We start from the raw sequence: 17,306 nt of genomic DNA, 5'->3' as shown, positions 1-17,306 counted from the left end.
ACATTTCAGATGCCTTCCAGCATGAACATGGTCTTGTGGGGTCAGCATTTCGCCTCATGGTGGCTCTGCAAAGAGTCACACAGAGTGAGGGGGTTGTGGGGTGGGGGAGGGAATTGTCCAACCCCATGCCAGCTGGGACTCAGGCAGCCTTGCTGTTTGAGCCCCAGTTGGCACGGGGTTGTCAATTTCCCCCTCCCGCAGCAGTGGCTCAGTGAAGAGCCACCGTGAGGGAAAACTGATGAAATTTCACAGCACACGCGCACAGTTCTCATGGCACACCCACTGAAAACCACTGGACTTGGGTACACGTTGTGGAAGTGGGAGACTGACTACTTCAAAGACACTTGTTATTTATCCAAAGAAGAATAGCTGCAGAAGGAGAGACTGAGGGAGCCCTACATCAGAAAATCCCAGAGTGCAAAGGTGAAGGCAGTCACCAAGAAGTGAGGAGAGATTCCTGTGCAAATCCCTTCTTCCCGTCAGGTGAGAGAGGACTGAAAAAACGGGTGGTCTCTCACAATGTGGGTGAGCACAATAACCACTGTGCTACAAGTTACGAGGGAGCTCTCTCCTCTTCCTTCAGGCTGTTTTGTGCCATGTTGGGTGGCCTCTCAGCACACTTAGTGGATTTGCCCCTGCATGTGAGTTAGGCAAATACCTCCCCGCCCCATTACTGAACCATACTGGATCTTAGATCTTTGCAAGGAGGCAGAAATGTAGGCATCTAGAGAACTTCTATAAGAAAAACTTAGGTGCTGAGTGTGTTTAGACATCCGTGGGGTTAAGCAGCAGGCACGTGGGGTTTTGTGAATAACAGTTGGACCTAAATCTGGAAGCCGGGGGCTTACGTAGCTTTGTAAAATCAAACCTTGTTTAACTACATTCAGAATTCTACATTTCCACAGTGGTGTCTTTTTTGCTGTTGCTTTTATGTATTTAGACATTAATGAATATTTTCTAATTTCTCTGCCACATAATTTCTCCCAGAGAACATAGTTTAGGTAATTATACTGTCTGTTACACAGACTTCCCATGTAGAAAGTGACATTGGTTACTATGGCAAGGTAACTGACACCAAGCACATACATACACAAAGACCTAAGGGTGTAGAAGATTTACTGCATGGTGGTGACATTAGTACGTAACACTATATTTTATGTTAGCTAAATTCAACATCATGTTTTGAAATTATTTGGCTATTTTCATTGTTACTAATTAATTTGGTGGGTAAAGCTGAAGCAAATGAGGGTTGCTATTTGAAACCTTAATCCCCCAACCACATACAAACACATCTACCTCTTCCTTCCTTGATGGGCCACACACAACTCTACCTCCCCGGAGACATTTTATATACAGCATTTTCAGCTCAGTCTTGCAAAACTTTTACTTGCTTGCTTGCCTGAGGAAAGTGCTCGTTGGACAGCAAATGATATATTATATATTACCCAGATAAGGATGGAGAAACAAATAAGTGCAGCACTGTAGACACAGCAGGGCACTGTCTGGCAGTAATGTGGGGAAAGGGTTATTATTTTTCTTTCAAAGTACCTGTAAGTGGTATTAAAAATGTTGGTTCAAGCTCTGAAGAACTGAGGGTCTGTACAATAAATGTGTCAGGAGAAAGGATAGCACACGTGCCAGGGAAACATGACTCAGGAAAAAGTATAGCTTTTAACTCACGTTTAGCTAAGCAGTGTTCAAATCCTAGGTTACCCTATTGAGTCTGTTCTGCTATGGCTATGATCTGAAGTGGGTCTATCCCACAAAAGCTTGTCAACTAATAAATTGTTAGTTTTTAAAGTGCTACTGAACTGCTTTTTTGGTTTTGATAGTATATAGACTAACCTGGCTATATCTCTGTTACTGGGGAAAAGAGTGTTTTTCTTCATACAATTAAGATTTTGTTGTGGTAAGTTAGCTTTAGTAAAACCCACGGACATGTCACAGAACTTCCAGAATTTGTACTGCCTGCAACCTATCCATGACTGTTACTACAGGTTGATAGACCCCATAAGTTCTAGGTCCACAAGCACAGTTCGCAAAACTGCCATGCCCCGGGCAGCACATGTTGGTTCCCAGTCTAGCAGGCCGCTGAGCTGAAGGAGGCCCATGCGTGCTCCCACTCGCCGGCCTAGGGTGCCCATCGCTGCCTAGAGGCTCAGCCCCACCCTAGAGGGAGTGGCTACGGCCCCAGCCTGGGAGCCTCCGTGCGCGGACTGGCTCGGGGGTAGTCGCGGATCCGCTCGCCGGGCGGCACAGCCCGCTGGGGAGGAGCCCGACGCGCCGCGTTCCGCCCCCGGTGCCACCGCTTCAAGCCTCCGGCGTGCGAGCGCTTGGCCCCGCTGTCCGGCCCGGGCCTGCGGCCGAGCGCAGCCGCGGCACCCTCAGGCGGCGGGCGGGGCAGCGCAGCCCGGCCATGTCGGCCCCGTTAGCGCCGCAGGTGTCCCGGGTGCGGGCTCTGTATCGGCGGCTCCTGCTGCTGCACCGGGCGCTGCCGCCGGAGCTGAAGGCGCTGGGCGATGAGTATGTGAAGGAGGAGTTCCGGAGGCACCGGTCAGTCGGGCCAGCGGATGCCCAGCGCTTCTTGCGGGAATGGGAGGCAAGTGCCCTAGGACCAGCCTGCCCCTCTGCTGGGGGCCGCGGGCCACGTGGCTCCTCCGCCCGTCGGTGTTAAGTCCTGTCTCCCTTGCAGCCATCAGCTCACAGCCTGGGGCTCAAGCGGAGAGCTAGGAGTCAGGAGATCCGGGCTCTGCTCTGACTTGCTGTTTGTTACGACCTGGGCGAGTCTATAGGCCCAACAAAAGTAGCTGCTGTTCACCTGCAGTTTCCAATGACTTCGTAGAGGAAAGAAAAAAACATAGGGCTTGATTTCTCTCTGCCTTAATCCTTCCTGGCATAGTGCAGAAACCCTGGTGTTCAAACACCCCTGAAAAGTATCCAGAGAGCTGCAGGTAAAAAAGAATGCTATATAAGAGTAGTATGTTATTACTGTGTGCTAAACTCCAGCAGCCTCAGCACAAGATTAAGGGATGTTCATAATATCAGGCTTCTCTCTGTGCAGGAATCTCACTACTTGGCATCAGACTGGCAGAACTCTCAGAGGTCTTAAGGCTTTTGGCTAGTGTGGGGGGAGTAGTAGCTGGCCACCCATGTCCCTCTTCTCCACCCAGTGTTCCATTCAATTTCTTTTTCATTGTGCCCATAGAAACTGTGTCACTGGTCACTTCTCCAGCTGTTTCCTAGAACCCGAGGGTGTCTGACCAGGTATTTTCTTGTACTGAAACTCTTCTAACCATTGACAGTATTTCCTGGCATTTTGGCAGCCTGGGTTTTTTACCTTGACAGTTCACCCCCTGCTTTGGTGTGTCAGTGCCGTTGGGTTTTGGTGCACTGTATCATTTTGGGACTTTGAAACCCATCTTCTCCCTGCATCTGTGATTCTGCTAGCCAGTGCCATGGCTTCAGTTCTGGCATCACCTGTGTTCTTGATGCACCAGTAGCTGACGTTATGGAGCAAGATTTACTAGGTGGTCTTAAGACTGTTTAGTGTCGTCATTTGCTCAGCTGTCTTTCTGTCTTTGTTTTCTAGACTGGTGATCAACTAGGTGCCTGTTTCTTTTTGTCAGGCCAGCGCTTCCCTTGATACACTGTTACCCTTTTTCCTTTCCCTTTTCTCCTTTGGCACCTAATGGGGAAAGACGAGTTCTCAGCAGTATCCCTCTGAACGTTGAAGAGCAATGGCCCAAAAAGCCTTGCTCAAACTGGGAGAGTTTTGAAGAGCAAACACTGAAGATTAAAACCTGAGCTACCAATTCACTTTCAGTGTCAGCACTGTGCATGTTGGTGAAGATGTGGACCTCTTGGCAAGCCCAGTGGAGTGTCTTCCCCATCAAAATGCCACATAGCAGCAGCAGCTTAGGTTTTGTTCTGTAATGGCATCTGAACACAGATGGCAGGTTTTGTTCTGTAACGGCATCTGAACACACTGATAATGCTTAAAGTTGGTGGTGTGGAGTTCTTCGTATGTAGGTGAGCCTTTGCAGAAGAGGCTAAGGTAGGAAGAAATGAGAAAGAGGTCTAACAGCTTCCCAAAGCCCTTGATTCCTGTCAGCTTAAGTACGTAGACTTCTGGATCTCCTTATGTATTCATGAGCAAAGTGCGCGTATGGGCAGTTTCCTTAGATCATGTGTATAGTGGTCTGTCGTAATTATTTTTGGTCCTTTGAGGGTCTGCCCCAAAATCTAGAATTTGAGGAGTTCCTCATTGACGGGCAGTAGACTCACTTGATGCAGTTGGAGTGAGTGTGGTGGGGGCTAAGCCGAGGCTGATGTTCATGTGCCAAGAGTCTGTTTTCCCCACATAGGAAGTCTTGATGATGGTAGTCTAGGGCTTCTTATGCTGAAGATTTCTCAAAGCAGACAAGATGCTATAAAACCCTCCATCTCTTCTTTACACAGCTGGAGCTATCTGAAGGCAGGCTATGTGTCAGGGTGATAAAGGCTGCTCCTTAGACTCATGTGAGCAAGAGGGCTAATGTCACATAATTCACATAAATTCAGCAGTAGAGGAACATACCAGTGTAAGTACCAAGGAGGAGCCTGACTTTCTTCATTTTTTACAGAAGCTGATTAAAGAAATACATTTTAATTGAAACTGGTCCAGAATTTTCCAGTAGAGGTACACAGGCAAGGTTAGTCTAGCATCCTGTTTTGGCCGAGCAGCTGAAGAAGGTATGGCATATTTATCATGTGTAATGAGACCTTTCGCTCTCCTGAGCTCCAGGCCCCTGTTCTATCCATAAACTCAGCAGAGAGCATTTCAGTTCCATGAAACTTTGCTTTTATTATGTGTAAAAGTCCCATTCTCTTCTGTGTACCTAGTCGATCACAGAAACCCCTTAGGTTACCCAGCTACAGGGGAGCAGAGACTTCCACAACCTGGCTCCTCCCCTTCCTCACCATCTCTTTCCTTTCCTGCACTCCCAGTTGCCTTATATAACCCCTGTAGTCAGGGGCTCACAACTGCCAGGCATTATTGCATAGGCTCATCCTCCAGGAGGAAATCCTGCTTTAGATTTTGTGTTCATTTCCAAAATGGGAAAGGCCAAACTCTTCCATCAACATGTTTTTATTTTATTTTATTTGAAAATATCCCAAATTTCATCTGAAGTAGGCTTTACTCATGAAAGCCCATGAACTAATTCATTTGCTAGCTTATAAGGTGCAAAAGATCTACTTGCTATTTGTGAAGCTATGGACAATCGTGGCTAGCCCTCTGAGACCACTTGTTTGGGCGATTCCATAATATTCAAGGCCCCTGAAAGAAATAATTATTTGATTTGTAAGAGCTCACTTGCTGTTTAATGCTGTACATAGTAAAATGCTACAGAGGAGATCTCAGGTAATGATTTTGTCATTAACCTTGTTATTGCCACTTGTAGTTTTAATCTCTCTCTGTTTCTAGGGGTATTTTTCAGTCTTTTCTGCAGTGAAAGTCCTGCAAGGTGCTCTCATTAGATAGGGAAAAATACAAAATTGTGCTTCTCTCAAAAGATCATCTTTTAGGATCCTCACTCACCTGCCCAGTTCCTCTAAGATTATAGAGGTTAACTTTTCAAAGTTAGCTTTTTTCAGAGGGAGCTTTCTCTTTCACCTTGTTTTTTGCTTTTGTCTGGGATGCCCTTTTTTTCAATAATCTCACACTGACCTTGGCAGGATGTAATATGATGGGGTTTCTGGGCACAGCAAAGGGAATCAACAGAGGGTATGTTTGCTTAAAACTGTGCCACTTACAGACCCAGTTGTGATTCCCTTCTCACTAAGGCAAATCAAACCAGCCACAAAAGTACCTCTGCCAGCCCCACCGGCCAGCCAGAAGCCACACAAGCAAACCCACAGATTCTCTAGTTGCTACAAAAGTCCAGACCGACAGTCCCCTATTCTCAGGTGAGAAGTTATTAAAACCTATTTCACCAGGTCCACACAGATTCTTGCAGGCTCCAAAGGGTCCAGCCACAGTCCCAGGTCAGCATATTCTTGGATCTTACCCAAAACAATATGATGATGCGAATCCTTTAGCCTCTAAGGTCTAAAGGTTTATTAACAAAGAAAGAAAGAACAAGATGAGAGAGAATTGTTAAAGTGATACATCACATACATCAATTACAGTTATTGATGCAAGCCAGTGATGTTATGTGCTTATTTCTCAAAAGTCTCTGAAAATACACCCCATGAGGGGTGTGACCCCAGGTTACATTGGCTTAGTTCATGGAGACTGGAGAATTGGAACACTGGAACCAGAGCTGGATCTAGACCCAAGATGGTCGATGCCACAGCCATCTTATAGGTTTCCATTAGAAGGAAAAGATCCTTTCTTCTTCCCATAGGCCCTTGAGAGTCAGGGTTATCTGACCCAGGAGAGTCACTGTGGCAAACTGCCATTAGTTGGTGGTTTTGCTAGCGTGTCCCGGTCCATTCACATGACATGTGGAACAGATGTCTGGGTATCTGATCTCAATCCCGTTGCTCAGGTGGGCTGCTGTGGCACTTGGCCATTAGCTGCATTCCAGAGCACAAGTCCCAAATTCCTGAGATCTGTATCTGACGTCTGAGTCTTTGTTTAGTTCATCAGCCTGGCTGGGGAGGTGATCAGCCCTCCCATTGTGTACTCTTGGCTCTGAAATATTTCTACTACAGCTATAGAGCCAACATCTGTTACTTCATATACAAACATGGCACTGATATACAAGTAACATAGATTCAGGGCATTACCAGCTTTCAGTAGACACGTCACTTGGCCCACCTAGCACATGAATTGGTGCCAGTATATACAATGGTAACGTCACGCAGGGCTTTTCCCTTCTGTGTTAGCTTCATGTCCTGCTCAGTAGAGGAACTGAATAATTATAAGGCGGAAGTTCCAGAGTCAGCAACAGAGGGGTGGGATGGCTAGCGGGGGTGGAGGGGGGGGGGGGGGGGGCTGATCTGCGTTGTTTATCCCACTATTACTAACCTTAATGGCAAAAAAAAAAAAAAATTGGAGTAAGAGCAGTTCCATCAATTTTTTCCCTAAGAAGTCACAGTCCAGAAGTGAGAATCTTGCAAGATATTATTTTCAGGGAAGCAGGATAAAACTAAAACACTTTTCCATCTAATTTTAATTTTCTCTCACCAGCTGATAAAGCTTGAAACCTGGAAATCTTGGTTATACCTCTCAAATAGCCCTTTCCCCTTTGGGTTTTATTTGGTAATGAATTCTATAATTAAAGCTGTAAAACAGTTTCCTCTCACAGCTGCCTGTAGCTCCCAACCTTGGGGTTTACCTTTTGTACGCTTGATTCTTCTCCAAAAATACGTGGCTTTTTTTTTTTTTTTAAGCAAAATTCCTTTTAGTCCCATTGGAGTTGTGAAGAAGTGGTAAAAATACATGATTTTTCAGTTCTAAAATATCCACAGCCATCTGAATTTCAAAACCTGAAACTTAGCGTGTTTAATGAGTGCTAATGGATTTGTGAGGCGTGGGAGTGAGAGTGGGAAATTGGTTTGGATTTAATAGTATCCATCTGAAAATGGAATCATACACCCTTGTAGGGGGATGTGTTACATGGACAGCTTGGGGAGGTGTCAACCTTTTTGAATGTAGTTTCGAGCTTTGGCCAGGTGTTCATGGGGTCATTTCCCCTTTATCTGTATTTTTTATTCACCCCTCAAAAATTATGTAATCCTGAAGGCATGATTGCTAAAAATGACATATTCATTCAGGGCAATGGGACTGTGCTAGTGCTCGGAGAGCTTTGAAAATTTGAAATAGATAATTAGGGAATAAGTCCCAAAGTATTACTTCATCATTCTCTTCCCTTGCTGGGCAACAGGTCCTCAGTATTCTATGGGATATAGCTCTTCCATGTATTCCTTGGCTAGAGGGAATAGTCCATTTAATGCTAACTTTATGTGGGCTCTAGATCAGTTCTTCGACATCCTGCAATAGTTCGTCTATGAAGTGCACATAAATGATAGAGTGTACCACATCCCGAAGCTCCCTCTTCTGTCCTTTATTCTGATTCCTGGGCAAAACAGGTCACCTAGCTATTCACCTCAATTCCTTGTTCTCTGGCTGGTCGCAGCTGCCTGGTTTCTAGCAGATGGTGGGTCCCAGGGTTATCAGTTGTTAGGTTACCAAATATGTGGCCAATGCATAGGACCTGGCAATTAGGTGGCAGTCAAATCTCATTTTCTGCATCTCTGGAAACACTAAACTAGCTTTTCTCACCACTTAGTTAAACATGCGTTACATGCACGAAACTGAGGCAAACAGAGTATTGATACCAAATATAAGAAAAACATCTTGCTTTGTCTCAGCAACATTATAAATGGGCGTTTGTATTGTTCCAGCAATTTTTTTGTTAAGCAAATAGTTATACTGTGGCTTTTCCAAATTCCTGCTGTTAATAAAGGCCATAATTTACTTTTTTGAGATTTTTTCATACCTTCTCTGCAACTCAGCAATAGTTATTTGAAGAACATCCTGTGATACAGAATGGGTCTTAGCTATGTTGTACTTTTTGCTAAAAAGAGACAAAGAAGGGTCACTTTAATTTGCTTAGTACAGGAATTTAGGGGGCTTGTTAAAAATAAATCCATAAACTCTTAAAAATATGTAAGTAGATAATAAAATATTTTATGGGAAATCTATTTGGACTGTTTAAATTTACAAAATAGAAAAAAAATGAACTGCTTTTTCAACATTGTTGCATGAAACATGGCCTCTGAGAATTAGATTAATAGAAACAGTTTGCATGTAAATGTCTATTTATAAAAAAAAAAAAGTAGCACAATGTCATGTGATGCCTATTTATTTTTTATAGAAGTGGTCCCAGATTAATTATTTGTATCTGGAAACCCATGGGAAGTATTAATATTAAGAGGATATACTTATAAAGAAAACAGGAACTATAGCTCTTCAGGTGGATTCAAATGAAGCATATCAATTATTAATATACATTGATTTCTATTTTCTAAATATTTAATATTTTAATTAAAATAATTGGTGCTCCATTAACAAGAGGCAGCACGTATAATTAGATTGATAATGATTATTGCCTGGGAATGTTATTAATGTTCACTAAGTTGATAAGTAATTTAGCTTAATCTCTAAATTGTACAATAATTGAGAACGTGTTGCTTAAAAACAAATATAAACTAATATTAATTACTTAACTGGTTGGATTACAAATTATGGGTTAGTGGTACATCAGAGAATTCAGCTGAATCTTTTTTTAGTCACTTCTAAGACATTTAAACAGTCTTCCTCCAATTCTTAAGGCAGTCATGTTATGAGGACCAGTCCTTCAGCCAAGAAGGTTTAGGCTGGCTTGGGGCTACAGAGAATTTCTAATGAGTGACAAGGGAGTCCCTCTTCTTACCGGGTTAAATAAATGGCTTCTGTATGACTTTCTAGCCATTGTTGGTCCCAAAGCATGGGATTCTGACAGGCTTTCTATGAACTACCATTTGGACTGAAATTGATGGAGAGGTGTGCTTTACCATAGCGTCCTTGGTTCAGTGAAGAAGGAAGATGCTTGTAGTGCTCTCTACTGACACAGATAGATGTTTCAGGAGCTTTGTTCACAGATTTCAGGTGGAGCTACATCCATTCCTTCTGACCTTTTTGTGAAGGGAAATCAGCCTTACCACTACATGCTTCTTGGCCCCCTCAAAGAATTCTAGTTGAGAAGAGTGATCCAGTGGCTATAGTGTACTTAAACCTTCAGAAAGCCTTTGACAAGGTCCCTCACCAAAGGTTCTTAAGCTTTCAATGGGTAGGAGGGTCCTCTTATGAACTGGTAATTGGCTAAAGATAGGAAACAAAGGGTAGCAATAAATACTAGTTTTCAGATTGGGGATATAATTAGTGATGTTCCACCAGGGCCTGTACTGGGACCAGTAGTGTTCAACGTATTCCTAAATGATCTAGAAAAAGAGGTAAACTATGAGGTTGCAAAATTTGCAGATTACACCAAGCTCCTCAAGATCGCTGAGAACAAAGCAGACTGGTGAGAGCTACAAAAGAGTCTCACAAAACTTGGAGGCTGGGCAACAAAATGACAGATGAAAGTCAATGTTGATAAATGCAAAGTAGTGCACATTGGAAAACATAATCCCAGCTATATGTATAAAATGATGGCACCTAAATTAGCTGTCAAGAAAGATGATGTCATTGTAGGTAGTTCTAGGAAAACATCCACTGAGTATGCCATCATAGTCAGAAAAGCTAACAGAATGTTGGGAATCATTAAGAAAGGGATAGATAAGAGAACAGAAAATATATTCATCTTTGTTCTTTAAACCCTTGTACTCCGGGTGGCGCATAGGGCATCTACAGATCTCCTCCTCTTCACTTTGTCTCTGGCCAAAACTTCTAGCTGACCCCAAGAGCACCCAGTGTTTGTCTTTCTGTCTCACAGATTGAATCTCCTACTTTCACATAACCACAACATTATTTCCTGCTTCTGAGCTCCTTGGGCTGATGTGATTCTCCCTCCACCACTTTCACTTTTGAGGTTTGTGCCCATCCACGACAGGAGTGAGATGGTGAGAGTTGAAACTTAAAACCCCCCCAAATTTTCAGATGATGTTTGAAGAAGAGCACTTACGGGTCTGAGGCTGTGTCCACACTAGCTCCTTAATTCGAAGGGAGCATGGCAAGTAGGGTGTCGGGAGATTATTAATGAAGTGCTGTGCTGCATGGGCAGCACTTCATTAAGCTAATTTTCCCCTGCGGCAACTTCAAAGTGGCAAAATTTTGAGGAGTAAAGGGACTTCAAAGTTGCCTGGGCACTTTGAAGTACCAGCAGGTTAGCCGCGGGTACGTGCGAGCTGGCATTTTGAAGTTTAACGCTTCGAAGTTGCTGCGGGGGAGAATTGGCTTAATGAGGTGCTGTATATGCACCGCAGCACTTCATTAATAACCTCCCGAAACCCTACTTACCACGCTCCCTTCGAAGTAGAGAGCTAGTGCAGACACACCCTGAGTGTCTGGTGTGATCTATGAATGCTGGGATATGAATGCGAAATCTGGGATGCCTGTTTGATTTGCCCCTCTGCAACTGTATTGGATATATAAATTTAAGACTGCTGGTACCTTTCAATATTCTGCTGTAAGTGGCAATGAAGTACATTGCATAGATGATTTACTTTGTCTAATAGTGCAATGATTTTTGACAATTAAATGTGATTTTGGGGTTTTTGTCATTTCAGGTTTTAATAAAAATTGTGACAAGATTTTGGAGTGCTATTTTATTTCAATAGCGCAACATTATCAGATGCAGTAGAAATGGATTTTAGTGACCCTTTGACTATGTGGCTCAAAAATTACTTATTGAAAGTAAATTCCTATTGCTGCTGATATCCTTAGCCCTAAATCAGAGTGTTCAGTTTGCATTTAGTTGTAAATATCACATTGGTAACTGTTTCCTGAGTTTTCTTTATTTCCCAAAGTCAAGAAAAGTTTTTCTCACTCTCTGGGGTGCTTTTAGTTGTGGCTGAAAATGAGAGACGTTGTGAGAGCCAGGCATGATCACAAATAGAAAATCAGGATGCTGTTCTGACTGTTGGGCTCGATGCGTTTGGTGCAGTTACAGTGACTTCTCCTACCCTGCTTGGTCGGCTTTGGCATTAAATACTGAATCTTATTCATTCTCTGTATGATGGGGTTTCTAGAAAGAATATTATAGTGAACACATTCGTTATAATCATCATTAGAAAAAATATGAAGTTATCTTTTAAAAGATAATTTAGGCTTCCACCTAGTGGTGGTACAACATTCTGTCCACATGAAATGAGACAAACAGTGAAGACATTACCTCAGCTACATATTATCTTGTTAGAGGGCGTAAAGACTTAAAACTTAAATCAGGAGATCGTGAACACATATTATGTGCACAGCTGTCTATGACCTTGGACTGTGAGGTGGTTTTAAGTTAAGGCCATAATGCTTAGAATTTGTTGTTGTCCTGGGAGTACATTCTGATTCCTAAAGAACATCTAAAATTATCAGAACTTTACTTCCTGTTCTGCGGCAAACTTAATAATAATTCTGTTTTATTTTCAGAACTCTTGGATTATGCTTTAAATAAAACATCTTAAGTGGATATACTTAAAAAAGAGTTAAGACCAGAATTTGTAAGGTCCATCTATACTTCTATATGTATAAGTAAAGGTATTTTGTTAAGTTTCCGACTTTAGCACTCCTTAGTTATTGGGGCAAAACTGGCTTCATTAGGAGATCCCTTGAGCAAGGACTGTTGAGTATGGCTCTAAAGAAGTGAACAATAAAGAGGAAAATGTGCCAGATGTTGTCTTTCCCATTTTGTTTTTCCATTATCCAGTTTTATTATTTGTTTCATAATAGTGACCAGAAACCCCAACCAGATTAAGGTGCTGTTGAGTTGAGGTTCTGGACAGACACACAAAGACAATAAATGCTCACAAGCACTTGCAGGCTTAACATTTGCTTTCTTCCAGTGTTTCGGAGCTTTGCCAGTGCTCCAAAACATACTAAAAATCAATATTAATGGTTCTGGAAAGTTCCTCAACCAGCTCCTTTAAAACTCTTATATGGAATTTTTTTTTGGCCCTGCTGTTTTGAAACTTCTGACTTTAGTAGCTTCTGTTTAATATCCACCAGTTACTAGTAGAATGGAAAGCATGTTATCATCATAGAGAGAAAATATCTGTCCCCCCCGCCCCGCCCCGCCCCAATTCAGAACAGAAATATCAATTGAGCACTTTTTCCCTTGTCTGACTTATCATTGATAATTTTACCATTCTCATCCAATGGTAGACCAATATCATCGTTGGCATTCTTTTTGTTTCTAGTACGTTTTAAAAAAACCTTTTGTCTTTAACTTTGGTGACCATAGATTTCTCATATCCCTTTGCTTCCGTTATCAGTTTTCTGCAAATAGTAGCTTCAGATTTGTATATTCAGATTAGCATTGCCTTTCTTCCATTTGTATATTCTACCTGTTTATTTTGTGTAGCTGCCTTCAATTCCATTCTTTAAACTAGGCGATTTTTAAAATCAGTACAAACTTCTTCCTTACTGATGAAATTTGGGCTTTTGGGGCCTGCTACAGGTGGGACCTCTCTCATCCAGCACCCAGCATTAAGGACCTGAGAGGTGCCAGATGAGAGATTTTGCCAGACCATGGGAGGTCAATATGATCTGGCATATTACCAACACTTTCACTTCTTCCAGGGCTCTTAGAAGACATTTAGGGGTAAATTACAGCTAAATAACAGCACAGAACACTGAGAGCCAAGACTGGTGGCTGGAAACAAACTTCATGGGAGCACAGGAAACTTGGCCACGCCCATGGTAAGTGGTCATTTGACAAACCAAAACCATGCCAGATTATGAATCTTGCTGGATGAGAGAGTTGTGGATTAGAGAGATTCAGCCTTTAGTAAGGTGTTCTTAACTGATTCCCAAATATCATTCACATTTTTCTTATTAAATTTTTCCTCCCAGCAGATTTGGCTAATAATAGTTTTTCGCATTGTGAAATTGGCCCTATTAAAGCACCAAGTTGCATGGGGGGTGGTGGGAGGACTTTCTTTCGCCGGTGTATTATAAATATTATCAAGTCACTATCACTGGTACCTAAGCTACCATTAATTTTTAGTTCTGTGATCAGTTACTATTTATCTGTTAGAATAAGATTTAATAAAGAATTCCACTGTGTTGAGTGCAGCACTTTTTGTGTTAGGAAACTGTCATCTACAGTGTTTAGAAATTCCAAGGATGTTTTAGTACTAGCATCACAAGACCTCGACATATGCCATTCGAATTGAAGTCCCCATGATAATGCAACATTTGTTTCTGTACATCGTATTTAAGTGTTTAAGGAGGTGGTCATCCTGTTCCCAGTGTGATTTGGTGGTCTGATGCAGACACTAATCAGTTTTGTGCTTTGTCTGTTAATACATTGATCAGTAAGCATTCAAGCTCATTTGTTCTATGTTATCAGTAACTTGAAAACAGGCAGTAGTATTTCTGACAAAAGTGCTAATCACCCTCCCCTTATATCACTAGATCCTTCTTTAAAAAGGTTATCCGCACTGATTTTAACATACCACTCATGCAAATCATTCCACCAGTTTCTGTAACATGTTCATTACATGGTCTTTGGTTTCTTGGTTAATTTTATTCTCAAAATTTGAATTTTGTGCTGGAGGCATATATTTTTTCTCTTTTTTGGTGTACCTTCTTCTGACTACTCCAGCCAGCTTGTTCCTGAGAATAGTCCACCTTATAATGAGATGGAGGCCATCCATTCTCATAGGCCGCATCTATACTAGCAAGTACATTTGAAAATGAGGTTGGAAGACGTGCTTCTTTCGAAATAACCCACGGAGCGCCTACTCACACCATGCGATCTTTCGCAAGTGACATCGGAAGAACGGGGCTGTTCCGTCGAACTTGTTTCTCCATTCCCACAGTGGGAAGAGCGGCCCACTTCAAAAGAGACTTTCGAAAGAGAGCAAGCGTAGATGCTCTGCAGATGGCTATTTCGAAAGAGGGGGTCCTCCATGGTGGCGATCAGCTGGCAGGCAGTGGCACCACTTTCAGCATAAGTAGAGCTCTATGGCTCCAACATCCGGCCGCGTTTAAAGACGCAGGCTCCTACAAACCTCAAGCAGGAAGCTGTGAGCATGCAGGCAGCAGGGACCCCACACTGCTGCACAGCCCGCTCCCTGCGACAACACCCCTGCCAGTCCGTCACCCTCCCTGGCCACATGGCCAGCCACCTGGACCTCCGCCCACCCCAGGTGTCCCTCCAAGGACAGCGGGAAGCCCTCCCAGGAGGCAAGCCAGGCCCTGAAGTGCTGGGCCCCCTCCTGGATGGAGGCTGAGCTCCAGGACCTCCTCTCCCTATGGGAGGATGAATAGGTTCTCCATCAAACCGGGTTTCTGCACCACAACGCTGTGGCTGTCAAAGGGGCTAGTCGGCTGTGGCCACAAGACCTGCACCCTGGACCAGGTTTGGACAAAAGTTAAAGAATTACAGCAGGGCTATTGCAAGGCCCAGGATGCAGCTGGATTGTTGGGGGCAGCTTCCACAAGCTGCCTCTACTGTAAAGAGCTACACCGCCTTCTGGGTCCCAAGGAGGCCGGACCCCCAGTCGTCATGCTGGGTACAGCTGAGCCAGAGATGGCCACAGATGGCGAGGAGTGCCTGGGACTGGCAGCTATCACCAGGCACCTGTGGACGGCATGCTGACTGGACTCCACCAGTGATGATGAGGGCTCACATGAGGGGGCCTGCATCATTGACATCCCATCCAAGCTGCCCAGCCAGTCCCCATCTGCTGTGCCTCACCCAGCTTGCTGGAGGGACCCACAGGTAGGTGATGTGCATGCCAGCCACCCTGGGGAGGGGCACTGGGTCCTACCTGCGGTGGCCTCAGGCCTCCCACATGGCGGCCAGCCCTGGTGCGTGTGGACCCTGGATGGCTACGGTCCCCAGGCTCCAGGAGGCTGATGTCCAGTACTTGGCACCACGCGGTTGGGACAGCACCATGGGCCAGCTGGCTGTGGAGGGACCAGGGAGCAGTATGGGGGAACCCGTGCCTGTGGCACCCATGCAGGAAACCCTGGGATATGGGCATTGCAGGGCCCCCCAGGACAGGGGTGGGTGGGGACACAGGGGCCAGCGTCCAGGACTAATGACCCGTTCCTCTCTCCCTTTCTGTCTCCACAGCTCTGGCAGCTGGACGAACACCACCACCGAGGGCAAGGGGGAGTGGCCCGGCCCCGAGAATGGACTGTGTGGGGCCTCTGGCAGGCCATTCACTGGTGCCATCAGGGCAGGGAGGAGGAGGTGGAGGGTGCTGCCCGTACCACAGCCGTGCGGGACCTTACTGGTGTGCTGTGGGTGTGGCTCGCCATGGAGCAGCAGGCCTGGGACTGGGTTGCATCAAATCTTAATGCCTGACCTTGGCCGTGGTGGGCCACCTGGCCCTGGCGCTTGCCCCTTTGCGAGCCACTCCTGCACCTGCCCCTCCCACCCAGACACCCCCATTCCCTGTCACCTGGCCTCCCTGCTCCCTCCCCCTCTTGACCTTCTGCCCCGTCTCGGTCCCCCGGTCAGTCTTCTCCCCCTCCCACCTCACCCCCCACAGTGACCCCCCCCCACAACCCCGACCTCGCTGCCCTGGTCCCAACCCACCTGCCTGTATGTTGTTGGCCAGGGCCAGCCAGGAGGAGGCCACGCCCCCCACCCCCTGCTGCCCCCATGCCAACTCCGGGGAGCCCACGGGGACCTCGCCCCAGCTGCGCCCCTACCTCCCTGTGCTGCAGGCCCTGGCCCTGACCCAGTGGGGCCCTTGGACACGGGGGGAAGGGAGGGTGTGGGCGACGGGGATCCCAGCCCTCGCCCCCCGTCGATGGGTAGAGCTCCCAGCCCCAACCTTCCTGGGAGTTGGAGGGCGCCTGCCTGGGGCCGCTACACCTGTATATAGTTCCTGCAGCCCCCCATTTGCAGTTCTCTCCTGTATATAGTTCTCTGGAGTTGGCACTTTCAGGTGCAATTAAAAGGTTTATTGTGCAGTTTAACCCCAAGTGCCCTGGGCATGTGTGGGGGTGGGGATGGGGGTGCGCATGCAGGGGTTACTTCAGTCCCTGCTCAAAGGCCTGCTGCAGGGCCTCCCGTATCTGCACCCCGTCCTGCTGGGCCTGATGGCACGGGGTGGAAGAAGGCTGCTTGTACCCACACCCCGCCTCAATGGCCCACCCTTCCATGAATGGCTTGTGCTTGTGCCATGAGGTTGTGCAGGGTGCAGCAGGCTGGGATGCCGTGGAGGCCCACCTCCAGCTTGGTGAGGAGGCATTGGAAACTCCCCTTCAAGCAGCCGAATGGCTGCTCAGCTGTATCGTGAGCCCAGTTCAACTACTTGTTAAAAATGTCCTGGGTCAGCTGCATGTGTCCTCTGTATGGCCTCAACAGCAGGCCCGCAGGGTGGCATTGTGTCCCTGACAGGGAGCTGTTGCTGTGGGGTGAAGGTCCCCTCAGCCATGCGGTGGCCCAGGTCTGAGTGCTGGAACACTGGCATTGTGGGCGTGGCTGGACCGGCCCACGCAGATGTCCTGGAAACAACCATTGACATTGACGAGTGCCTGCAGGACCATGGAGTGGTAGCCCTTGCAGTTTACATAAGCCCCGCCGCTGTGCAGTGGGGCCTGGATGGCGATGTGTGTGCCATCCAGTGCCCCAAAGCAGTTCGGGAACCCCAAGTCATTGAAA

The 17,306-nt window shown here is 45.7% G+C and overlaps 1 protein-coding gene across 1 annotated transcript in view; it reads left to right on the top strand.

Annotated features, from left to right (window-relative positions):
• Nucleotides 1-2,212: 2,212 nt before the first annotated feature.
• Nucleotides 2,213-17,306, top strand: part of SDHAF3 (succinate dehydrogenase complex assembly factor 3) — a 61,041-nt gene continuing 45,947 nt past the window's right edge. The window contains exon 1 of the mRNA XM_074986216.1: nt 2,213-2,599. Coding sequence (XP_074842317.1) covers nt 2,417-2,599 — 183 coding nt within the window. The 5' untranslated portion in view covers nt 2,213-2,416. The remainder of the gene's footprint in view (nt 2,600-17,306) is intronic.

This window comes from Carettochelys insculpta, chromosome 2 (genome assembly GCF_033958435.1).
Source record: "Carettochelys insculpta isolate YL-2023 chromosome 2, ASM3395843v1, whole genome shotgun sequence".
Classification (NCBI taxonomy): Eukaryota; Metazoa; Chordata; order Testudines; family Carettochelyidae; genus Carettochelys; species Carettochelys insculpta.
This window is presented reverse-complemented; position numbering and strand designations above follow the sequence as displayed.